Source organism: Anomaloglossus baeobatrachus, chromosome 1 (assembly GCF_048569485.1).
Source record: "Anomaloglossus baeobatrachus isolate aAnoBae1 chromosome 1, aAnoBae1.hap1, whole genome shotgun sequence".
NCBI lineage: Eukaryota > Metazoa > Chordata > Amphibia > Anura > Aromobatidae > Anomaloglossus > Anomaloglossus baeobatrachus.
The window spans coordinates 142,178,455-142,204,787 of record NC_134353.1 but is presented as its reverse complement, the minus strand read 5'-3'; the positions used below and the strand labels follow the sequence as shown (position 1 = coordinate 142,204,787).

Genomic DNA, 26,333 nt, shown 5'->3' with positions numbered 1-26,333 from the left:
AGCTGCCAGCACCGAAAACAGCTCATGCACAGGGTGTCGGACCCTGGCGGGTCAGACATTGTCTATCCTTGGGATAGGCCATCAATCAATGTAAAAGTAGTAAACAACCTCTCTTTAAAGGTTTACACCAGGGATATTCAAACTCAAACAAAGTGCAAAATGATAAAATTGAACTAAGTCACCTAGTCCCCCACATAGTCTTCCATAGAGAAAAAAGGGGCCCCACATAGCCCTCTATACAGGATAATGGGCCCCACATAGCTCTCCATACAGGGTAATGGGCCCCACATAGCCCTCTATACCAGAGGTTCCCAACTCCAGTCCTCAAGGCACACCAACAGTGCATGTTTTCAGGATTTCCTTAGTATTGCACAGGTGATCATTTAATCACCTGCAAAGGTGCTGAATCCAACACCCATGCAATGCTAAAGAAATCCTGAAAACATGCACTGTTGGTGTGCCTTGAGGACTGGAGTTGGGAACCTCTGCTCTATACAGGATAATGGGCCCCCAGTAGCCCTCCAATGCGGAATAATGGGCCCCACATAGCCCTCCAATGCGGAATAATGGGCCCCACATAGCCCTCCAATGCGGAATAATGGGCCCCACATAGCCCTCCATACAGTATTATGGATCCCTCATTAATAAGTGGTCGCCTCTCTTCTTTCAGGATGCTAATACAGTTGAAAGTGCAATGCTGGGTCCGGGTGGCGGGGTAGCGGTGGGCGGCGCAGGTACTCTGTATCGCTGGCCAAATAAAATCAGCAGGTGGGCCGGAGTGTGCTGTGGTTTCCACGGTATTTAAGGCAGCTCACTCAGGTATCTCTTGGTTCAGGTTCATTAGGCCCATCCCCCCACTCTACAATCAGCTTTTCTTCGTTTCCTCAAACACCACAGCACTAGAAAAGACTTCTTTTAACACAGTACATCCAAACGCCATAGATGTCAGAACATTAAGTCCTCTCATGGGTTCACTTCAATAACCCTTATAGGGAATGTGTGATCAGAAAATGAACTATTGTTAACATTGCCCAAAAAAAATAATTTCATTTCACTGGCCTCTGAGATCTCCTATGCTCTACAGAAGAGTTTTCAGAAGTCTCAATATCCTCACAGTCTGGGTTACATTGCCTCTTTACATGATATCACAGATTCCCCCCCCCCCCCCCCCTTTCATTATCAGCTTTGCAATATATTTAACTTAAAGACCTGACTTAAACAATAGGTCATTTTCTGATACATTCTCGTTAAGCTTTAGGCCTGTGGTAATATTGAAAACCATTTTCCATTCATTGTTTTTGTAGGGGCTTTTATATAGAAACAATAGTTTCTATATAAAAGGTTGAGAACCTTGAATTCTTCTTCAAGCTGCTCGTTCAATTGTTCTTTGTTGTATATATTCATCTATCTTAGATCGTCTTCCAAGAATGTGGTTTTACTTCCATTATCTGGAGGAATGTGCGGTTTTTCTCTTGCAGGGATGAGCATGGTACAGTCTCATGACAAGGGCACCGTTTATACCCACGGTTAGATGTGGGAGTGTTGTGTCTGAATATCTTTGAAAGTGTAATGTGTTTGTTTATAATTGCACATTGTAGTCCCCATATAACTGTGTGGTGCTTGCTCCTTCTGAGTTTTTGTATAAGAATTGCAGGTGACCTAAGCCGTTCATTACTGTGCACACTACCACTGTACCTTGCACCACTCTCCAGGTTGATTCATCAGTTTTTGCCAAAAGTTTATCTTAACGCAACTTGGAGTTGCGCAGAAAATTGTGACTTTTTGGTGTTCCTTTTTGAAAATTGTGCAGAGCTTTGCGGGAAAAGGTTGTGACGACATGGACTCTCATGGCTTAAAGTTCCTTAACATTCAGCCAGACGTATTGTTCTTTTGTGTATTACCTCATGTTTGCTTAGCTATTGTTTCTCCAGACCCTTCCAGTAATCATTGTAATGTAGTTGTGTATTGCTAATGTGATTACCTTAGTAGCCATTGTCTAGTCGGTGACTTGCAGACTCCATGTAGATATCCTCAGTGACCCTACCCACATCATTTAAATGAACATTAGCCATGCAGCTTGAAATTCATCCAATGGGAGAAGCAATCTTGTCCAACCAATCCGATGAGGACGCAGTGTATCCAAGTGGAAGGCTGTGGCTATAAAAGGGATTTTTTTTAAGTCACCAGGTTGTGGTTGATGTGCATGATCCAGTCTAAGCTCCTAGGAGCTGGCTAGACTATCAGGATACCTTGTGGCTTCAATCTAGGGACTTCGGTTCCGATTGGAGACCATATCCACAGTCTAGGGATTTCGACTCCAGCTGCCAGGATTATATCATCATAACAGAGAGAGTACTTAGGGAGGAAACCCAGGTTGGGACAAATCGGTCACCTGGTACAGAATTTGCAGACCTCACACAGCTTCCTAAATCTGGCGTTATTCCAGCCACGGTGGGTGCCCGCGGAAAGCGGGGTGCTGCTGGATTTGAGTAATTAGCCTTGGAACATCTGAGGCATGGACATTCTAAATCCCTGGTGAGCCAGCGGAAGGGTGAGACTGTTGCCTGTTACATTTGTGTGTTTTGCTGGTTATGTGTTATGTGCCGTTAATATTTCGGGGATCCAATAAAGTCTAATTATTGTGGTTCCCTCACCCTGTGTTGTCTGAGTAGTGTTCCGCCCACTGTTAATGAGGTCGTGCGTTCAGTTGGGATGAGCCCTGGGCCACGCTGTCTTTCTAAAGGCGGCTGGGCCAGAGGACGAGAGCACCCACTGAGCCCCGCGTCTCCACAAAGGTCGTGGCCAATCGTGTCCAAACATTATTCATCAGAATGTACGCTAGAAAAGTGTCGAAAATTACGACAAATTACTCAAGCCTCTGGAGTACATTTCTGGTGGTAGTGCATGACAGCCGAAAGATGCGCCAAATACATTTAGGTGCATGTCATTTAAAGGGGTATTCTCGAGTTTCAAAGTTATCTCCTATCCACAGGATTAACTTTCTGATCCCTGGTGGTCTGAATGCCATGGCCCCCAATGATTCTAAGAAAAAGGGCCCAGCTGAAAGTTGTGGAGGTGGATCATTCTACTAGGAGCACCGCAAATCATCCCAGCAGTGCACTCCTACCATCTCCAGTGTTCCATTATTGAATGGAGCAGTAATGTGTAGGATCGACCTCTGCTCCAGTTCCTAGGATCCTTGTAGGCCACGGTGGTTGGATCCTATGGATAGGGGATGACTTAAACTTGAGCACCCCTTGCATGAACTTGCCACATCTTACTCCAGTACAAACCACAGCCTTGATGAATCTGAGCCCATGTATTTCATACAAAAATAGCTCACATGTAGCTCGTCTAAGGCTATGTGCGCACTAGAAAAGTGATTTTTTTTTTTTTTTTTTTTTTTTTTTTTTTTTTTTTTTGTTCGCAAGAAAATTTCTTGAGAAACTTCTGAGAGTTGAAGATTACCGCACCTGCGGTAAAAAAATGCACCAAAACCGAGGGAAAAACGCATGCGTTTTTGCCGTGATTTTGCCGAGTTTTTTCCACAGGTTGGTCCCTGCGGTTTTTTTATGCTGAACTGCAATAAAATATAGATAATAGATTATCAATAGACAGATAATGGATAGAGGGAAAGATGAATAGATAGATGAGAAAGACCTATATAATGTCCCACCCCCCTGCATATTCTAAGCTGGCACCCTTTAGTGACTTTCATGTGGCACTAAAGGGTGCCTAGCCTTGTATTTAGCCAAAAAATAAATTTTAAAAAAATGACGAGGTCCCTCCATCTTTTGTAGCCAGCTTGGGTAAAGCAGACGGCTGCAGCCTGCAGACCACAGCTGGCAGCTTCACCTTGGCTGGTAATCCAAAACAGAGGGCACCCCACGCTATTTTACATTAAATAAATAATTTAAAACAAAAAACGTGGAGTCCCCCCCCCCCCCCCCCATATTGGATCACCAGCCAAGGTAAAGCGGACAGCTGGGGTCTGATATTCTCAGACTAGGGAGGTCCACTGTTTTTGGACTCTCCCCAGCCTAAAAATAGCAGGCTGCAGCCGCCCCAGAAGTGGCGCATCCATTTGACGTGCCAATCCTGGCGCTTCGGCCCAACTCATCCCATTGCCCTGGTGCGGTGGCAAACTGGGTAATATATGGGGTTGATGCCAGATGTGTAATGTTACCTGGCATCAAGCTCTGGGGTTAGTGATGTCATGCGTCTATCAGATACCAGACATCACCAACCCAGTCAGTAAGAATTAAAAAATAGACCACAAAAAATAGTTTTATTTGAAAAACACTCCCCATATTCCCTCTTTCACCAATTTATTGACAAGAACAATCAAATCCGGGTCTGGCGTAATCCAATAAGGGGGGGGGTGTCCCACGACGATCCATACCATAGTCACTGTCCCAGTAAGTGAAGAACAGAAGATTCCCCATTGGCTGGGAGAGTAATGCAGTGACCTGAGCTAACCAATAGGTCAGCCCAGGTCACTGCAGGGGATGATTAGCGCTGCCATCAGGAAGTTAAATGAAATCATTGCCTGCTGTGATGATCTCCTGCAGTCCTGTCATCAGCGCTGTCACTGCCTTCTATGCCCGCCGCGTTCTCAGCAGTATCGCGAGAGCCCGTGACATCACAGCTAGTGACAGTCTTGGGCCGCGGGCATAGACGGCAGTGACAGCGGTGACGTCAGGAGGCAGAAGATCGTCACAGCAGGTAATGATCTAATCTCACCTCCTGACAGCAGCGCCCGTCCTCCCCGCGGCTGCACGCACTGCTGTGTGTCAGTGTCTGCCTGGGCTGCAGGGTGACAAGCTGCTGATACTGCGGGCAGACACTGACACACTGCTGTGCTGGCAGCGGCGGGGCTGGAGCTGGACACAGACTGCACGGGTACCTGGAGGTCACACGGAAGTGCTTCTGTGCGGCGTCCAGGGAGTGTGACGTCTGTGTTCACTCTGCTCCGCTTCCTTTTCTGTTATAATGACCTCACTTCCTGCAAAACCGCAGGCAGCGATGAACATTACCGCAGGTAAATCGCGGCTATACCGGGGGTATACCGCACATCATTTGCTACCTGCGGTATATCCCCGGTATTTCGCGATTATATTACAGTGAATGGAGTGAAATACCGGGTGTATACCACAGGTACCTGCGGTAAAGAAGTGACATGCACATTTTCTCAAGAAATTTTCTCAAGAAAATCTTCACAATTTTCTTGAGAAAAAAAATGCAGCGTGCGCACAGCTATTTTTTTTCCCATAGGTTTTGCTGGGAAATGTCTGCAGAAAGATTTCAAACATTTCTCAAGAAATTTCCGCAGCAAAACCGCGGGTAAATCCGCGGGTAAAAACGCCTAGTGCGCACAGGGCCTAAGGCACCTTTCATTAGTAAAAGGGATTGTCCCACTAGATGCATTCATCAGCTATTCACAAGTTATGGAGGTTACAGCGTCCCTTGTGTGAATAGAGCAATAGTGTACATGCTTTCACTTCTAACAAGTGACCCTTTATATTAGGACCCCCTAGTAATCATACATTTATGGTCTATCAAATAAGATTAGTGAGACCACCCCTTTAAAGGTAATCTGCCAGTAGGTTTTTGCTATGTAAGCTGAATCCAGCGTGCTGCAGTAGTTGACACAAAAATTCAGGGCTGCCTGTTTTATCTCAGTCCCGTTTTGTTAATTTGCTATGTATGGTTAAGCAGCAGGACAGTTATCATTGCTTGGACTACAAAGGCTCGCACATGGCAGTCTGAAATGCCCCCTGCTGTGATTGACACCTCCTTATGGATGTACAATCTCTACTGAGGGCCTGGTGTGGGCCCTCAGCTCTGTTACATGAATAAAGGTAAAAACTGTCAGAACGGCTGCACCCAGTAATCTAAGTGATACATTGTTGGATTCAGAATCTCCTTGCCTTCATTATGCTGCTCTCAGATGGAGCAAAAACCTGCTGACAGTTTCCCTTTTAAAGGTGGCTTTATAGGAGTCTGTGTATACAACTTGCCAATGTTTCACTATTATAATCATCTCAACTTCAAACGTCTGAAGAAATTCTATTGTAAAATCGTTTGATCCACTATTGCATGATTCGCTTCCTTCATGATCAAGAATCCTAGTCAAACCTTTGATTGGATTGCTAAATCTTACATATTCCATTTAACGCGACCTCTATGCCTCTTCACATGAAAAACTGTCATTGTCACTGGCGATAGACAAACGTCAGTCGTAATTTTTAATAGGCACACAGGTGCCACGAGGGTCAGGACGGTTTGTAAATGGTCACACTTGTAAAATGTCTATCACTCAGGTTAGTGTTACATTAGGTACTGAGATCTTTTGTCCGCAGCTTGACATTTTTAAAGTATTCACCTAGGCCCTTTACCCAAAGCACAGGCAATCAGGGAAGTGCTTTTGATTTGTTACTTTTATTTAAAAATGTCATATTTGTGTTAGGCTGCTTTCACAGTACGTTTTTTTAGCATGCGTCATGAACGTTTTTTTGCTGCAAAAGCGGATCCTGTTTTTGCAGAGAAAAACGCATGTGTTATTTTGCAGGATCCTGTCACTTGAAGTTTATGGGCGGGCATTGAAGTCATGTGATCGGGAGTGAGGGGAACTGAACGTGAGACTGGGAGCCGGCATCTGACAGCTGCGGAGGCTCGTAACCAAGGTAAACATCGGGTAACTTGCTTGGATACCCGATATTTACCTTGGTTACGAGCGTCTGCAGCTGCTAGGAGCCAGGCTCCCTGCACACGTAACCAAGGTAAACATCGGGTATCCAAGCAAGTTACCCGATGTTTACCTTTGGTTACGAGCCTCCGCAGCTCTCAGGCAGGGGAGCGAGGGAGGGGGAGAGAGGGACTGATCACGCGAGGCTGGTTTCTGGGCATGCTCAGTAGAGCAAGCAGGATCCTGTCTATCAACATGCCAGTGTTCACATACGTTTGCGTGCAGTATAGTCTGGATCCAGCAATTTGCAGTATTTGGACGCAGCTCAAAAACGCTACAAGTAGCGTTTTTGAAAAAAGTTTTAAAACTGCAAGTCGCTGGATCCTCACTATAACGCACGCAAACGCAGGTGAACGCATGTTGACGCGAGTCCATTGCAAATGCATTGAAATGAAAACGCATTTGCACTGGATCCGTTTTTGCGTTAAAAAAATGTTCAGGACGCATGTTAAAAAAACGTAGTGTGAAAGCAGCTTAACCTGATGATTTAATCTTTGAAATATGCTTAAATGTGAACTGTACTAGAAGCAAACTTTACATCACTAGTCTAGAAAATTTAAAAGGCTCGAATATATATTTACAGAGATCTGCTTACTTCGCCACTTATAAGCCATTTTTTTTCTCCTCTCCTTCCTGAACTTACTGAGGGGGGGAAAAAACAAAGTGGCTTAATCCGTTTTTCTTAGTGAGTGTTCAGTCAGTCTTGTCTGGTGTCAGGTTACACAGAATACAAATTGCCTGTGTAGAGAAAAGGCGAGTAGGATCAGGGTGAGGAAACAGGCAGAGGGAGGCAAAAATCATTTTGAGCTTTCTAACAATTCCTTTACCTCACCCCAAACTGGATTCACATATACACGGCTCAGTACTGCTGTATACCGTAATTTCCTCCATTCTAATTGTGTGTTCTATACATTTGAATAAAGAGCAGGAAGGCTATCTGCTGTGCTGTGTAGGGGGACTCAATGACCGTCTCCACTTACTAACCCCAAGTCAACTGCAAATTGAGTGAGTTTGTGCAAAATGGATATATTGTTCTATGACTTGTATCTTCCCTTTTCACCAGATGATCATATTCCTTAATGGGTGCACACAGGATCGCTTACGCTGAAAAGTTGTGAAAGTAGAATAACCCTTTAATAGATAGCAAACAAGGTTGACATCTGTACAGGTGTTTAGATTGGTTTAGGTAAACTTGGTTGCCTATTAGAAGCAGTGCCACTACTTACCATAGGAGCTGTCTGGTATAACCACACTTCTGTCCCATTCAAGTAAATAATGTGGAGCTATAGTAGTAGAAACCTCTTGTTTAGAGAAGTTAAGAGATTTCTAAAAAAAATAGTGACAAAAAAAAATTCTTCTTTTTTTTTTTTTGTTTTAATTCTCAAACAAGGTACAATATACCATTGAAGTTGTATTTCTTTAATGTTGGTGTTTTATACGTTTTATGAATGATTTGTCATAGCACAAAATGTAAAAAAAATATATATTTTGTCTTTTCGCAGCAGTTTTCTACAAAAATAACCACCCCAAGCAAGAATTTACCTAAGGAGCTGTTGTCATGTCTTAAAAGTACAACTGCCCAAGTCACCACAGCCAAAGCAAGACTCCATTCTGCTGAACTAAGACGAGGAAGTCTAACGAGAAATGTGGTGAGAGTGTCCTCTCCTCCTCGGGGAAACCAGCAGTCAACTGGCGGAAAGATCCTCGGTGAGTTTTGGCTATGACATTATTCCTTTAGCGATTTGCAGTGGTGAACTAAATAGTTGTCAGCCCAAAATAACGGATTAAACCCTGCAGAGATGTCCTGTGCACCCTTGGTGTGGCTGAGAAATTCACCACAGCCAAAGCTTGCTTGTTCTTCCTTTTTTTTTTTTTTTTTTTTTTCTTTTTCTCCCCCCCCCCCCTTTCTTTTTTGTTTGAGTGACCAATATGGCATTTACCAGAATCTGAGAAAGGCAGAGAGGGAAAGCAAGTAGATGGGGAGGTGCAGTCAACTGCTCTGCCCCGCCAAGGCTGCACTGAAAGCCAGTGTTGGGTTTGACCAGTCATTTTGTGCTGACACTCAATTTAAAGATGTGAAGCTCCTTGTTGTCGCCTCTACAGTGTGAGGGTTCCTTGGTGTAATCTTCTGATGCATACATTTACTGGATGCCACTAAATTACTCATAAGCTCATAACTTGTGTTGAATAGATGCATGTGACTAATGTTGGACAGTGGTGTCCATCTCTGATAGACTCGTATTATGATAAAAACCCAAGCCTTTACTGCAAAATATCCAATTATCTTTTTTTTTTTTTTTTTTTTTTTTTTTTTAATATACTGGATGCCTGTGTCTGACAGCTGCCTTTTTGTCTGTTTATCATCACCAGGAATTATGGAGAAGTCATAAATACTTGGGTTGTCAGACAAACATGTCAGTTCCTGAGATAGATTCATGTTGTTTGAATGTAATTTAGATAAAAGTATCTACTCATTCTCCCAAAAAATCTATAATTCAAAAATTCACAGAAAAAGGCAGTCGTGTTCTCTTCCATCACAAAGACACAATATTCATGCACTGCAGGATGCAGCAGGTCCCCATTATAAAAACGAAGGCAGAACAGGAACAAAGTGCTACTCACGTTTACCGTTAATGGAGAGAGTGATTGCCTGGTACCCTGTTTTTCAAAAAATAGGCCCTCCCCCCAAAATAAGCCCTAGCTTGATTTGTAGGGATTTTTAGAATAGGCTTTAAATATAAACCCTACTCCAAAAATAAGACCTAGTTGGTCAGCGCCTCCAGCACTAGGTTGTCATGTGACGCTAAGTTATGTCATTAACATCATGGAGACATGACCTAACCCTGGAGGCACTGGAATACCGTAGGTATAATAGAACTCCAAAATTGTCCTGCTGTTATCTCCCATTATGGCGGGGTAAAATCTGCTCACCCTCTCTAGAGTCCCACCTCCTGAGTGTTGTCACCTGGTTCCTGCCTACTGGCCGCTACTGCACGGTGATGTTTGCTTGGTTGCTTCTCCTGAGTCCTGCCTCCTGGGTCCCTCCTAGTCGCTACTGTACTATGGTGTGGGCTTGGCTGCTGCTCCAGTGTCCCACCTCCTGACTTCAGAGTGCTGCTGCTTGGATCCTGCCTGCCAGCCCTGCTCGCTCCCACAGAAGCAGCCACGTGTGACGTTACAACCACCGTTCCAAAGTCCCACTCCAGGCTCCCGCCTTCTGCCCCATCCCGGCCGCATAGAGAAGAGTGCCACCGCCACAGGAAGTGTTACCATAAGAGACGCCGACACTGCACCAGCAATTGTGAATGTAACTTAGGTTTAAAGTTACTATCCCTAAAGCTGGCAATACACCAGCAAGGTAAATTGAAGCATAAATGTGTGATTTGTTGTTCATGGGGAAAAAAATAAGCCCTTCCCCAAAAATAATCCCTAGTCTTTTATTTTCCCAAAAAAAAAAAGTTTTTATTTTTTAATTTTTTTTTTGGGGAGGGAGCAACACTGTTTTACAAATTCACACAGATACAGAGAAAACTTGTATAAGGCGTCATTCACAAGGATACGTGCAGTGTTTGGTTTACAGTCTATTAGTGAGGCCCATAGTAATATGAATACCAATTCCCCAATGCATCACTAAATGCCTGGCTGCACCCTACAAAAGATGAGAAAAGCTGTTAAAATACAAGGTATTAATATTTTGCCCAAAATATGCATGCCTGCAACCCACGTTAAGGGTCCTCATTGATTTTCAAGTCTCTTCACTATTATTCAGCGCAACAGACTGAAAAGGAGACATAATTCAAAATACATGCCCGAAAAAAGGCAGCCATATTTATCCACACCATGTTACTAATGCACTGCAAGATGCAGCAGATCCCCATGATAAATTCGGGATCCCCATGATAAATTCGGTGGTGGCAAAAGTGCTAAATACTGATGAAACCTCACACACCGACCATTCATGTAGGGCGCGGTTGCTGAGTATTATAAATGTACAGTAGTGATGAGGCTTGTATAGGGAAACGGTCAGTCTGTACACCAGACACTGGGAACATATGTATCAGTGACTGCTTATACAGTGTCTTAATATTGTGTCCTGGGCTTCAAGGAAATCTAATATATTATTTTTTTTTATTAATAATAATTTAATACAATAATAAAAATATAATAAAAATAATGTATGTGTATAGGGTTTTATATAATATGTATAATGTATTATAAGAGCGTCAGGTGTAAAATGGCAGGGATAGAACAGATGAGTGATTTATGTTGTTTTTTTTGTTTTTTTTTTTATTCTAAACAATTTCCAGCTTTTACTGTAACTTCTGAAAATGTTAGCTAACCCCTTTAATGGTTTTTCCTGTTGCATTATTCGCTTTGCTTTCTCCATTATGTTTGGGTTAGCCCTGTAGTGTCTTGGGATATTACATGAAGAGACATGTCGATGAATGATAGAACAACATTTTTATATGTGTGATTATTTAGGTTGATCTAGGGAGAGGTGCCAGACAGATGCCTCAGAGGTTGGCGTTTTTAAATATTCGCAATGGGTGTTTATCGCTTATGTAACTAGAATAGTTGAGGCTTGCTCTTCTCTACCACGGCATGTCATACTGGAATTGTATGAAACCGAATTGTCTGACACTGGCTAAAAATTTAGTTCAAGGAAATCTGTCACCAGGTTTCCCCCATTTAAAATACGGCCACCACCATTAAGGCCTCTTTTACAGCATTCTAGAAATGTACAGGTGCATCTCAAAAAATTAGGAATATCATCAAAAAGTTAACTTTAGCAATTCAATACAAAAAAGGAAACTCATATTAGTCATTACACACAGGGATCTATTTCAAGTGTTTAGTTATGGTAATGTTGATGATTATGGCTTACAACCAATGACAACCCAAAAGTTATCTCAGAAAACTAAAATATTATATAAAGCGGGCTTTACACGCTACGATCGATCTAACTAGATGTCGGCGGGGTCACGTCGTAAGTGACACACATCCGGCATCGTTAGTTATATCGTAGCGTGTGACCGCAATGAACGAGCAGAAATACTCACCTTCTCGTTCATCGTTGACACGTCACTCATTTTTCTAAAAATTGAACGTCCTGTTGTTAATCGTTCCCGGGGCAGCACACGTCGCTCCGTGTGACACCCCAGGAACGATGAACACAGCTTACCTGCATCCCGCCGGCAATGAGGAAGGAAGAAGGTGGGTGGATGTTTGTCCCGCTCATCTCCGCCCCTCCGCTTCTATTGGCCGGCCGCTGTGTGACTTCGCTGTGACGCCGAACGTCCCACCCCCTTCAGAAAGTGGATGTTCTCCGCCCACAGCGAGGTCGTTTGGAAGGTAAATACGTATGACGGGGGGGTTACAGCATTGTGCGACACAGGCAAGAAATTGCCCGTGCCGCACAAACGATAAAGGTGTATGATCGCACAACCAATTAAAGCGTGTAAAGCAGGCTTAAGACAAACTGAAAAAAATGATTTTAAACTCACAAATGTTGGCGCCTACTGAAAAGTCTGTACAGTAAATGCCTTAACACTTTGTCGTGGCTACTTTTGCATGAATTACTGCATCAATGCAGCGTGGCATGGAGGCGATCAGCCTGCGGCACTGCTGAGGTGTTATGGAAGCCCAGGTTGCTTTGATAGAAGCCTTCGGCTCGTCTGCATGGTTCGGTCTGGTGTCTCTCATCTTCCTCTTGACAATACCTCATAGATTCTCTGTGGGGTTTAGGTCAGGTGAGTTTGCTGGCCAATCAAGTACTGTGACACTGTGGTTATTAAACAGGTATTGGTACTTTTGGCAGTGTGGAAAGGTGCCAAGCCCTGCTGGAAAATTAAATTTCCATCTCCAAAAAGCTTGTCGGTAGAGGGAAGCATGAAGTGCTCTAACATTTTGTGGTAGACGGCAGTGCAGACTTGTCTTTTTATAAAACACAGTGGACCTACACCAGCAGATGACATGGCTCCCCAAACCATCACGGATTGTGGAAACTTCACACTAGACCTCAAGCAGCTTGGATTGTGGCCTCTCCACTCTTCCTCCAGACTCTGGGACCGCGATTTCCAAATGAAATGCAACATTTATTTTCATCTGAAAACAACACCTTGGACACTGAGCAACAGTCTAGTTCTTTTTCTTCTTGACCCAGGTAAGATGCTTCTGGCATTGTCTATTGGTCATGAGTGGCTTGACACAAGGAATGTGACAGTTGTAGCCCATGTCCTGGATATGTCTAATTGTGGTGGCTTTTGAAGCACTGACTCCAGCAGCAGTCCACTCCTTGTGAATCTTCCCCAAATTTTTGAATGGCCTTTTCTTAACAATCCTAACAAGGCTCCAGTTATCCCGGTTGCTTGTGCACCTTTTTCTACTACACTTTTTCCTTTCACTCAACTTTCCATTAATATGCTTGGATACAGCACTCTGTGAACAGCCAGCTTCTTTAGCAATGACCTTTTGTGGCTTACCCTCCTTGTGGAGTGTGTCAATTACTGCCTTCTGGACATCTGTCAAGTCAGCAGTCTTCCCCATGATTATGTAGCCTACGAAACCAGACTAAGGACTTTTAATTGCTTAGGAAGCCTTTGCAGGTGTTTTGTGGTAATTATTCTAATTTTCTGAGATGACTTTTGGGTTTTCATTGGCTGTAAGCCATAATCCTCAACATTAACAGAAATAAACATCTGACATCTCTCTGTAATAAGTTTATCTAATGTGTTTCCCTTTTTGTATTGAATTACTTAAATAAATAAACTTTTTGATATTCTAATTTTTTGAGATGCACCTGTATATAAGATTATCTAAGCACAAGAACATTTTTCTTAAACACATCCAATTGGCAAACCTAATATGCCAAGATCTATTAATTAAAATGAACTTTAAAATGAACTTGTTTCTTGGGAAAAAAAACCCTTTAGGCTCTGTGCGCACTAGTGCGTTTTTCCCGCGGATTTACCCGCGGATTTGCCGCGGAAATTTCTTGAGAAATGTCTGCAATCTTTGTGCAGACATTTCCCAGCAAATTCTATGGTAAAAAAAAAAAGCTGTGCGCACTGGTGCGGATTTTTCTCAAGAAATTTCCTTGAAGAATTTCTCGAGAAACTTTCTTGAGAAAATGAACATGTCCATTATTTCCGCAGGTACCCTGCGGATTTCGGCAGTACAGCCTGCAAAAATCCGCAGGGAACCACCCACGGGAAAATCGCGGCTATTCCGCGGCTATTCCCCGGCTATTCCGCGGCAAATCCGCATGCGGATTTGGTGCGGATTTTTTCCGGAGGTCCGTAAATCTTTCACTCCCAGAAGTTTCTCAAGAAATTTTCTAATTTCTAGTGCGCACATAGCCTTAATGTTGGAGAATGTTGCTCCTATAATATTCTGCATATTTAGATTTTATCTTTTAAAATATTAAGTATTGTTTCTAGAAGAAAACAAGTAAAAGTCTGTTCTCTATGCAGTGTGGAGGTAGTGTCCACTTTTATTTGTAGGCCTCATTCAAGGGTCTCTAAACCACGTCCCAGTTTTCACAGATATAACTCGTACCCATTAAAGTCTAATGTGCTATTTGCAGGTTGATGTTTTTTTGTTTTTTCCTCTGTGAATAGTGTACACACAAAATCACAGAACAATGTCCACTTTTGATCAGTGATCTCAAGTCTAGTCTATACGTGAATATCACTGACCACACACTGTGTGCTCTATGATTAACATTGTAATGTATGGGAGAAACTTGTCAGCTAACATGCAAAATTTTGATACCCAACTCATTCCCCCTACTTGAAGTCCAACCCACAATAATAAGATTGGTAGAGCAGGCCGGAACTGGCATAAGAATTTATTTATTTTATTTATTTTTTTTTTTATAACAGTTGCACAATATGGCCTAAGCCACACGGCACAAAAATCGGTGCGAGTAGACTGCGATAAAACATCGCATTCCACTCGGACCAATTCTAGCCGGTGTGTCAGCGCACATGAGCGATTATTTTCTCAGCCCTAATCGGACCGAGAAAACAATCGCAGCATGCTGTGATTGTAAGCAGAGACTTTTCTCTCGCACCCTTTCAAGTGAATGGGGTCAGAGAAAAAGCGCACTGCACACGTGGTACACCGGTTTACCATGCGTGCAGAGCGAGAATCGCAATAGCCAGCTACAGAGGAGAGAGGGAGAGAAATCCCTCCCCTCCGCAGTGCTGGCCCGCCCCCCGCAGCTGAGGTCCGCTTGCACAGTCAGACCTCAGATGCAGGCACACTCGCATGACACTCTGCTCCTGCTGTGCTGCCAGCACGAGCAAAGTCTCATGCGAGCATTGCAGTAGTGTCCCGTGTGGCCCCAGCCTTTTTGATCTGTTTATTCTGGCAAATACTGTGTTATACAAATTTGGCCTAAATTTGGATCCTATCTAAATATGTAGTAGTAGCAATAGCACCATGCAGAAGTAGTACTGTAGTAGTAGTCCTAGCAGTAGCAAATACCTCCAAATAGAAATGTAGTATAGTTCTCCTGATAAGCTATGTTGCTTACCTCATGTACAGGGCATTAGTGGCTTAAGAATCCATGACTGACCACTAGCAACTAACGGTCACTGAGTGGTCGTAACCTTAGTTACCTAAGCTACTTTATTGCCCTGTAAGCAACATAACTAATCAGGAGAACTATACTACATTTGTAGTTGTATGTGTGGTCTAAGATTTATACCTACTAGATATTGGGATAGGACCTTGGTGATGGGGATATTCCGTTAAGTTTCCAGATTTCTTAACCAGTAGTTATCATGTATCAACATAGCATATTTTCAGTTCTGCATTCTCCTGCAAATAGCTCTTTGGGGATAACGTTCTCCGAGCTGATGGCTCTACATTAATATCGGAGTCTATCCTCCTAGCTACACAGGCTGTGTGATCTGTCCCTGCCTTGCTCTATGCTTTTCTCCCCATGTAGGCTTCGGTGCACACCGCAGCCTGTGTGATCTGCCCTAACAGAAGACTTCAATACATTCTTTGCCTCAGCAGGACAGCCAGCTATGTGAAGGGGTTAAGGCTCTGTAACTGCAAAATGATAGGGTTTTTTTCTTTTTTTCTTATTTTTTTTCAATTCTATTTAGGAAGCAAAGTTTCCCGTATCTTTTTACTGACATTAGAGTCTCTAAATTAAATTAGAAAAAAACATTATTTCCAGAATGTTTAACGTTGGATGTTGCTCATTTGAATTTGCCACCTTTTGTATCTTTGGTTAAAAATACATTGAAGTTGAGAAACCCTGCATAGATTCACAGCCTGAGCACTTGTGTAGATTTGGGCATAATAGCCCTCATTGAATCATTGAAATACATTTTCAACAGTCCTATACAGGATTATTTTAAGGGCGCTCTCCTTTCATACGGACATGAGATTCGATTTTAGGGACTGTGGTTTGTTTGTTCTGGTTTTTTTTTTGTTTTTTTACTCTGCATTGGAATATTTAACCCTGTTAAGAGCCGAATATTTGAAGGGATATTCCCATGTCCAAAAAACCCTATCCCAATATGTAGTAGATGTAGTTATAATAATATTGGCAAATGCCTCCAATTAGTAATGTAATAAAATTCTCTTGTTAAAGCAATGTGTCTTACCTCATGTGCAGGGCATTACAGCTTAGCTATCCATGGTTACGACCACTCATAGTGATGGTTGCTAGTGGTTGTAACCATGGAAATCCCAAGCTCCATGGTTACAACTTGCAATTGTCACTATTCTGTGGTTGAAACCATGGAAACATGGCTGCAATTCCCTGCACATGAGGTAAGTGACATGGCCAATCAGGAGAACTATACTGAATTTCTAAATGATGGTATTTGCGAATATTATTATTATTGTTATTATTCCCACTACATATTGGGATAGGATCTTGGAGATGGGAATACCTCTTTAAGGATACTTTACTGAATGTTATCTGCACTCCATTTACAAGGAGATGAATGCTGTTACTTATCCTTGTTCTCAGTCCATTTTTTCTTTTTTTTTTTGACCTGAACATTTGCATTTTTGCTGTAGTTTGGTTTTATGAGACAGCTGAGGTGCAACCCAATTGTATTATCACATCTGGTTTTGTGTAGGTCTCCGTTCAACATGGTCCTGCTCGTTATCCTATGAAAGACTGTGCCACCTGTATTGGGTCATAGCACTGATGTCTCATGTCTCCGATACGTTGGAGTCAGCAGTGGTCAGACAGATCAGATCTGAGCTCTCCTTTAGATATTGGAAAGAAAGGATTTTATGATAAAAGGATTGGAGTATAAATACATGGGCTGCTCCCAAGAACAAATCTATCTCTGACGCTAAGCTCCAGCTCCTCACACCTGCATATTGTGTACAGGAGAGCTGGAGCGTATTGATCTGTCAGAGCGCTGATTCAGGCCACCAATGTGAATTATTCATCATGGCTGGATGGTATCCAAAATACATAAAAAAAGAGAGTGAATCGGTTGGTCCATTTATGTGAAAAAAAAATTAAAAGCTCTCATATAGTTTGTGTGTGTGTGTGTGTGTGTGTATGTAAGTGTATATGTGTGTGTGTGTGTATGTATGTATGTATGTATGTATGTATGTATGTATGTATATATGTGTATATATATATATATATATATATATATATATATATATATATATATATATATATATATATATATATATATATATATATATATATAATAATAATATTTATTATATATATATAATAATATTTAATATATATATATAATAATAATAATTATATAATGTGTGTGTGTGTGTGTGTATATATATATATATATATATATATATATATATATATATATATATATATATATATATATATATATATATATATATATATATATATATATATATATATATATATATATATATTATATCTATCTCTATATCTATATCTATCTATCCTCCTAATCATGGTTTTTTTCCTATGGCAATTGAATGGTTACCTGGGAGGCCTGGCACCCACAGCTGTAGTGTTTTCAAAACTACCAATGTGCATTTGTGCATGTATGTCACTAATAGTGCATGTAAATTATATATATATATATATAGTGTGTGTATATGTGTGAAATATATATAGATAGATATAGATTATATGTATGTACATATATGTGTATATATATGTGTGTGTGTGTGTGTATATATGTGTATGTATGTGTGTATATATGTATGTGTGTATATATGTATGTGTGTATATATATGTATGTATGTGTGTGTATATATATATGTATATATATATGTATGTATGTGTGTGTATATATATGTATGTGTGTATGCGTGTGTATGTGTATGTGTATGTATGTGTGTATATATATATGTGTGTATATATATGTATGTATGTGTGTGTGTATATATATATATGTATGTGTGTATGTGTATGTATGTGTATGTATGTGTATATATATATATATATAATATATATGTATGTATGTGTGTGTATATATGTGTGTATAATGGAGCAGAGGATACTTTTTAAGTAACATTTCTCATTTTATTTATTTTATCTTGAATTGTATCTCAATTCAAAAATGTATTAAATTATTATTTATTTTTTTTCCTCTGAAGATACTATTCTATGTCTGCAGCTTTTAGACTATCTAGCTCTCTATGCCACATTTGTTTTTGTAAAGTAATATTTGCAGGTAATACAGGTGCTGCCATCTAGTGATTACTTTAAGGAGTTTCTTTTCTAAGGAAAGGTCCTCTGGTTTACAATTGACACATTGCCTTACCTTAGCTCAAGCGCAGAGACAAAGGAGTTATAATGGAGTTTAGCAAGTTATTTCCTCCTCCATACATTTTTTTATCGTTGTCAGTGTGCTCATTAGCAATTGATCCTCTGGGTTAGATCACATCACTACTTGTCATTGTTCTATAGGATTGCATTGGACTAATATGACAAAGCTGTTACTCTCCCTCCCTGGGTCAAGCGCCACCTCTCCGCCGCTGCTCTATACTTTGGCTGTAGTAATTGTGTCCCTTGTAAACCTCTCTTGGAGGTTGTCCACTACTAAACAACCCCTTCTGAATCACGGTTTCCCCCTTGGAAAATAACATTACTTGTACTCCACTCTGGCCACACACAGCTTATCTTGCCGTTGTGGAGCCTGGCGTCTGTGAGCTGGAGCTCGGCCCAGGTTCCTTCTGCCAGTCGCTGGACAAACAGGACATTTACACTGACACCGGTAACCACCTGGAACTTGCACCGGATAACCAGAGACTTACCAGCAGTGAACCAGGACACTCTCTGGAAATCTCCTAACCAGTGAGTAAAAACACCTGAACCAGAGCTCTTGCCTAGTCTCCCTTATTTACCGGCGACACCATCCCACACTCCGGCGCCAACGGCCCACTTCCAGCTAGCCAGCCACCTTCCCGGAGCACCCACTCCGCCTGTGGGGAGTGACTCCATCTTGGATGCAATAAACATCCACCTCCGGTGAGAAGAACCCTGCAGTAGTTGCTCCATCCATATAGCTGCACACTACAGGTGGCGTCACGTTATAAACTTTTATTTAATCTCCCCTGTAAATATACCCCTTTTTAAAAAGCGTCCCCAGGAAACGGCCACCAAGTGACATTTCCCCAGCTATACACCGCTCGGGACAGAGTACCCCATAGCCCTGAGCGACACAGCTGGTTATTTGAAGGACTCATGTTTTTTGATTTGGCTTTTGGTCACTACTGATGCTGTAATTTATGGCCTCTGGTTTTCATTTGGAGTTTCCAAAGCCAGTCCTGTACGGATCCCATGCGAGTTTGTTTGTTTGATTAGGGATTTTCTTGAACAACTCCTATTTTGTATGTAAATCCTTCAACTAAATGCGAACAAGCAGATTCTTCCTTTTTGTGTGTTATCTGGTAGCACGTTCCTATTACCCGTGTGTGAACTCCAGGTTTGTCTTGGCACGTGATCTGCTCTGCAAGATAGTAATATAATGCCACTCTAGAATAATATCTCATAAATGAAAGTAATAAATTTAATTCCCATAATAAATAGGGAGCACCTGCCATTGTGTGCAAACTGAGGGTTTCTAGTCGGGGATAAGTGCAGGAAGTTGGGACATACGGAAGACATTTTCTGTTGCTTCATTGTGGGGTTGAGCTCCTTTATTGTAGTGTGACATCAGCAGAGGGAGGTGTGTGACAAAGCTATGTGTGGGATCTTTCTTCTTTTAACGGCCTTCAGCTCAATCTCGAGCCATAGGGACTTGATTGATGAGCGCTCTGTAGAAAGATCGACCTTGTGCAAGTGTGACGCCCTGGACCCCTGGGGTCACAAGTTACCACATCACCACATACACCCCCACACTAGAAAGGTACCATCAGTCAACCATAAAGACCTGATTGCCTCCCTCGGTGTTAGACAGGCGCACCAGGTGGGCGGAGTCAGGTGGAAAGACACGCCCCCCCCGAGGAGTCTGCTGGCCTGAGGCAGGAGAAACATGAGAACAGTTCAGTTCAGTCTGAAGAGTTCAGAGGCGTTGAGTAGACTGCAGCACAGTGGAGTGGAGTAAAACAGTCAGGCAGGCAGACGGCAGTGACCGCCTGCAGGAGACCGGGAACACGACCAGCGGAACCGTGAGGGACCGGGACAGGGTAGTGGCCTGCCGGAACCGAACTGGGAAGCTAACAGGATACTGGAGCACCAGGCAGGGTACTCAGACTCCGAACTAGGCTATATGCCACCACCATAGTCAAATTAACTGATTGTGGTCTGCACCTCAGGGGTTCATTCTCACCAAAGTCCCATTAGAAGGCAACAGCTCAACCCGTCCGGATAGTAGCCACTGCCAAAGGCTAGAGATCCAAGGGCCAGCGCCTGCGGGCAAAGGATCTCCTCCGACATCTACAAGCCGGGGAGCGGACTACCAGTGCTCAGGCACAGTGATCAAACTACTACATAGGTGCTGGAGAAAGGTGGACATTGCCAACCCGACTAGGAAGCTGCAGCCGGCTGCGGGCCCCGTTCATACCTTCGTTTGATTTACCAAAGACTCTGTGTGGTTTAATCGTGAGTACACCAGTGCCCTCAGGCACCGCACCACGCTGCACCGCAACCCTGCGCCCTGCACCCCGGCTCTTGCACCACCGGGCCTTGGGACCCACATCCCCTACCCACGGAGGGGTCAACACCTAGCTGCGCCACTACACCACTCCCGGGAGTCCCCGTACCTTCACCGCAGCGGTGGTGTCCACCATCACCACAACCCGTGGGTGGCGTCGCGAACAATCATCCCAAAACCAAATACCCACATTCCCCTGTGTGCAACGCCAAACCCCTTGCAGAGCGATGTGACCCCCGGGTCCGTGAGAGGCTCGAGCAACCACCCGTAGAACGCGAGCACGGATCAGAGCAGCTCGGCAACCGCAGCCGAGGCCGTGGGGAGGTACATAAGCCTAGCTAGGTCCGCCAGTGTACCCTGCCATTTTCTTGATGGTATTAAGCAATCAGTATACACCAGCCAAAATGCCCCACTACCCTGCTTAGCCTGAGAGCCAATCATATAGTGCGGTGCCCACACAATCACTTCTGGGTGCCAGCTACACACGCACACCCCTAACAGCCTGGTTTGCCAGTAACGCTTATTGTTAACATTGATCATGGCATCTAAGGGGTTAAACTAACAGCAACATCTTAAAGGTGTTGTTTACTACTTTGATAACCCCTTCTCATTACCCTTGTTCACCCCCGTAAATATAAGCCTATACACCCCTCCTGTGTGGCCGCAGTTCCATCGATGCATGAAGCTGCGAACCTTGGGCCAACGTTATGACACGTGAGCCCCACAAACAGTCAGCGCCCGGCATCTGTCTCCCTGCCTTCGGACATTTGAGCAGGATGTCCGCGCTGTGCTGGACATCGATGGAACTGCGCAGACACAAGTTCAGAGAAGAGTGATCAGAATGGCGACTGGTCTGCAAACCATGTCCTATGAGGAACGGTTACAGGATTTAGGATTGTTTAGCTTGCAAAAGAGAAGACTGAGAGGAGACTTAATAGCGGTCTACAAATATATCTTAAAGGCTGTCCCACTGTAGAGGGACCAGTTTTATTCTCATTTTCACAAGGAAAGACTAGAAGCAATGGGATGAAACTGATGGGGAGGAGACACAGATTAGATATTAGAAAAAAACGTTTTGACAGTGAGGATGATCAATGAGTGGAACAGGCTGCCACAAGAGATGGTGAGTTCTCCTTCAATGGAAAAGAGGTTGGACGGACATCTGTCTGGGATGATTTTGTGAATCCTAATTTGAGCAGGGGGTTGGACTAGATGACCCGGGAGGTCCATTCCAACTCTAATATTCTATTATTCTATGACACCGGAGGGGAGTATAGGCTTATTTATTTTTATGGGGGCAAACAAGAGGAATGAGTAGGGGTTGTCAAAGTAGTGGACAACCCCTTTAATGGCAGGACAGGAGAGGGCACTCTCCAGTTTTACCAGCTGACACTAGAGGCAGAGTCTCTGAATGCGTTTGAGAAGTATCAAATAATAATTAATGCCTATATTGCGACAAATTGTTTAAATACAAAAAAAACCTCTAAGTTTTTTATGGGAGACATGGTGAATATAGGTATTTTGTATTGGCGCATGTGCAAGGACCAAAGCTGTGAAATGAGATTATTTATTTTTTTTTTTTAAAAAACTATGCCAAAATTTTAGTTTTTAGGTTACATTGTGGTCATATGTTGTACAAAGAAAGGTTGTTTGCAAGTTTTTATGCAAAATGGTCACACTATTTTCACTGTTAACACCTTCATGGCCAATGACGTACCAATATGTCATTAGTCGTGTATGGTCCTTTAATGTGGGTTCGCGAGGCAAACCCATATTATTCTCCACACATGTCTGCTGATCGGCATCCCAGTCAACTGATCAGATGTCGCTATCATGACATGCTTCCTGTGAATGTCGGCTAATAAGTAATAAAATTGTAAAAATCTCAAAGTTCAAATCACCCCTTTTTGTCCCAGTGTGGGAGCAGGTGATAACAAGGAGGATTAACTCTTTTGTGACTACCTGGTTTTGCCAGGGCGTCACAAGGGCGTAGTGGGAAAAAAAAAAATCAAAACTCCAGAATTACACAGAAAAATAACAGGTATGGTTCTTGGAAGGAGGAAAAAACGAAAACCACAATTTCCCAGAGGTGAAGGGGTTAATATAATTCCTGAGGCATACAATTCAATGATTTCCATGTTAAGTATTTTTAATCATGTAGCTAGAGTTTTGATAAAGGCATGCTTAAGTTTTCCTTGCATTCAGGTTAACAAATATGGACGGACCAAAGGGGGGGAACTAAACGCCATTGTCAGTTATTGCCTAGTGGCACGTGGAGGCTGAGGCCACAGGGTGTCGCTCTCCTGCCAGGACTATACAGGCCTTGTTTTGTGGATGTTGGAGAATGTGCTCCCCTTGAATCCATACTTGCGGCCTGTGCTGGATGAATACAAGCCGTCATGAACATGTAAGGCCTCGGTCACATGTTAGTTTTTCATATGCTAGTGTTAGTTTTTTCAGAGATAACCCTCTTACCTTTGACGGTCTATGGGGCTTTTCAAGTGTCTGATTTCTTGTTTTTTCTTTTTCTGACCGAGTGGTCGGAGCAAAATCATGGAGAGGTGTTTAATGAACAGTAAGATCAAAAGCTGCAATGTATATCTATGGGTCAGAGCATAAAATCTGACACCATTCGGATGTAATCTGTGCTGTCAGTTTTTCACTCACTGATGGGAAAAGGCAGAGAAACTTTATTTCCCGTTGGTGAAAAAAACCCAAAAACTTGCTGACGGCTCTGTCCATTCTGAAACATGAAGTAAACTAATGTCTGAAAATCAGAGGGGGGGGAAAAACCCAGGTGAAAAATGAAAGGGGTATTCTGGTGAGATGTAGTTATAAGTGATGATCGAGCATTGGGGTGCTCGGGTACGCCCAAGCTCAATATTGCTAGTTTCCTATTGACTTTTGTTATACGCGATACTTTAGTCATGCCCAAGCAGCCCGCTAATCGATCAGGTTATGTGGTGAATGACTAGTAGTTATCACTAATGATGAGTGAGCACGAACATGCTCGGGTGCTCGGTACTCATCATAAGCCGGTACGGATGCTCAGAAGGGCTCGACTCGAGTACTGAGTATATTGGAAGCCAAAGGGCAACTTGAGCGTTTTTCTGGGAAACCTTACGGAACAATGCTAAATTTCCCTATTGACTTTCATTATAATCCAGACAAGTCCAATCTGAGCATCAACTCCTGGTTACAGCACCGAGCATGGTAGAGCTCTTCCCTATTTGTCATCTGTCCATGTTAGAATGAATGGAGTCTTAGTACACAAACATGACTGCACTAATCAAATTCTGGGCTCGCTGGGTATAGCGGAGTGCTGTACACTACTATCAGACCAGTGTGTTTACCACCTTGGTTAATATGCAAATGGTAATATTGTAGAATGCAGTGTCCTATCTCTTTCCCTGCTCTTGCAGTTCTGTGCACACTACTGCTATTAATGTTTAGTCATATTTGACACCAGTACATCAGCGAATGTCCAATATATGGGAGATGCAGCCCTACTAGATCCAGTTATTGCTTTGCAGGTAGGCCCTGGGTGATTTGAGATCAGAGGACGCCGCTTAGTGCATTAAAAATAAAAGGATGGCACAACCCTACGTTTTCTATGACCTGACTGGGTCTGTAAAACAGGTTTATAGAAGGTGCACAGGAGCCTCCAGATTAGGAAGTGTTAATGGCCTAATATCTGCTGGAGTGCTGCTTTTAATATGGTTTAGTATTTTGATGTGCCAGGCTAGGTGCACCCTCGGGGATGCAATAAATGAGACACTGGTGGCTTTACCGGCAGCTGCCAGCAGAGGGCAGTACTTTCTATAACTGAGCAAGTAAAATGTGGAAAGTGGTGTCTGTTTACTGCAGACATATTTGTTCTGCTGCCATTGAACAGTGAATCCATAAAGTAAGGTTCACAACTCCTCTGACCGTTGTAACCAACCGTACCGCGGGGCGGTACAATAGCGAGATTAAGCGTTCTTCCTTCTCCGTTTCTGTGCTCTGCTTCTCGCATGTGAGATAATCAGAACACAGTAACTGGACACTCGGATCACACTGCACCAGAGTTTGTCGAGTGTTATTCTTAGTATATCGCATCCAATGCACTCGCATCCGATTCTATACGCTTGTGTGGGTCCGACCTTATACTGCTGGTGATCACACATGCTCTGTAGCTTAGACCGCTTGATTTCTCTTGTACAAGTAAGGGGGGCAGCCCTAGGTCACACAGGCACTTCTTTCCTTCATCAAGGAGACTCCATGTGCGGGAGTGGCTTCACGCTGGGAGCATGACTTTTACTTGCTGCTTCGGACCAGTGTCATCACCCCTACTACCAGACATCAACATAGACTGATAGTGAGACGTGCATGGGATCGCAGACAAAATATACTCCCTATAAAGCTAAAAAATATCTTAAAAATAAAACCCCAAAAACCCGTTTTGGTAAATAAAGGCCGCTGTGTTTATTAATGGGTTACATAATAATTTAATCATTAAATAATTAAACCAATAAATAATATCTTATATTAATAAATACGATATCTCAGAAAAAAACACTGTGCACCCAGGCTTAAATGGGCGACTAAAACTGTGACTTAAGCATAAGGGGAGGGCGGGCGAGGAGCTGCCGACTCTGCTTCCTGTCAGCAATGACCCCTGACAACCAGATATCGTGTGTGTATACCTTACTCTTCCCAACAAAAACTGTAAGCCAGTCCTGGATCTGTTGCAAATATCTGCCTAGTCAGGTGACCAGCTAAAGAACCTGGAAGGTAAGTACCATAAATAACAAAATGGGGGAAGGGGAGAGAACAGACCATACCAACAACAATTAATGTACAAAATTTAAAGAAATACGAAACTATTAAAGGCAAGAAATAAGGTGTCGGGTAACTCGAACCCTTAAGTCTCTCCCCCCCCCCGTTATAATGGGAGGGGGGGGCTATTCAAAACCATAGTTGACTTAGCCGAACAGTCTTGTTTACTTAATTCTTCACACCATTATGACAGATATGGCCTTCCTTTCTCTCGGTGTGGTACTATTCTTCATTCTGGCCTCCAGTATTTTTTAACTAGTCTTCAATACTCCGGGGTATGTGCCTCCTTCCCCTTATTACTCTGCTTCTGGTCCCTGGCTTCTTCTCTAGCCAGACAACTCTCTAAGCCTGCCTGGGTGAGCCATAGGTGCCGGACCGCCAGAGGTTGCCTTAGGGTTTCCTGACTGGCCCTAGCACTGAGGCCACATCCTCTCACTCTTCGGCCGGGGCCAGACTGGGACTACTGTGACCCTCGCATGACACTCGGCTCCCGCTGGCAGCACAGCGAGAGCAGAGTGTCATGCGAGTGTCACTGCAACTGAGGTCTGCTATCGGACCTCGGCGGTGGGGGGCGGGCCGGCGCTACGGAGGGGAGGGAGAGATTTATCTCCCTCTCTCCTTAGTTGCCGGCTATTGCCATTTTCGACCTGCGCTCGCAGTACACCGGTGTACTG

The 26,333-nt window shown here is 43.1% G+C and overlaps 1 protein-coding gene across 5 annotated transcripts in view; it reads left to right on the top strand.

The window, feature by feature from the left end:
• MTUS1 (microtubule associated scaffold protein 1) overlaps nt 1-26,333 on the top strand; it is a 282,742-nt gene that overhangs the window by 80,025 nt on the left and 176,384 nt on the right. For 4 of the 5 annotated variants that reach the window (XM_075347095.1, XM_075347097.1, XM_075347094.1 and 1 more), the window contains exon 3: nt 8,251-8,455. In XM_075347095.1, coding sequence (XP_075203210.1) covers nt 8,251-8,455 — 205 coding nt within the window. The remainder of the gene's footprint in view (nt 1-8,250; nt 8,456-26,333) is intronic. The other variant, XM_075347096.1, reaches the window with a different exon arrangement.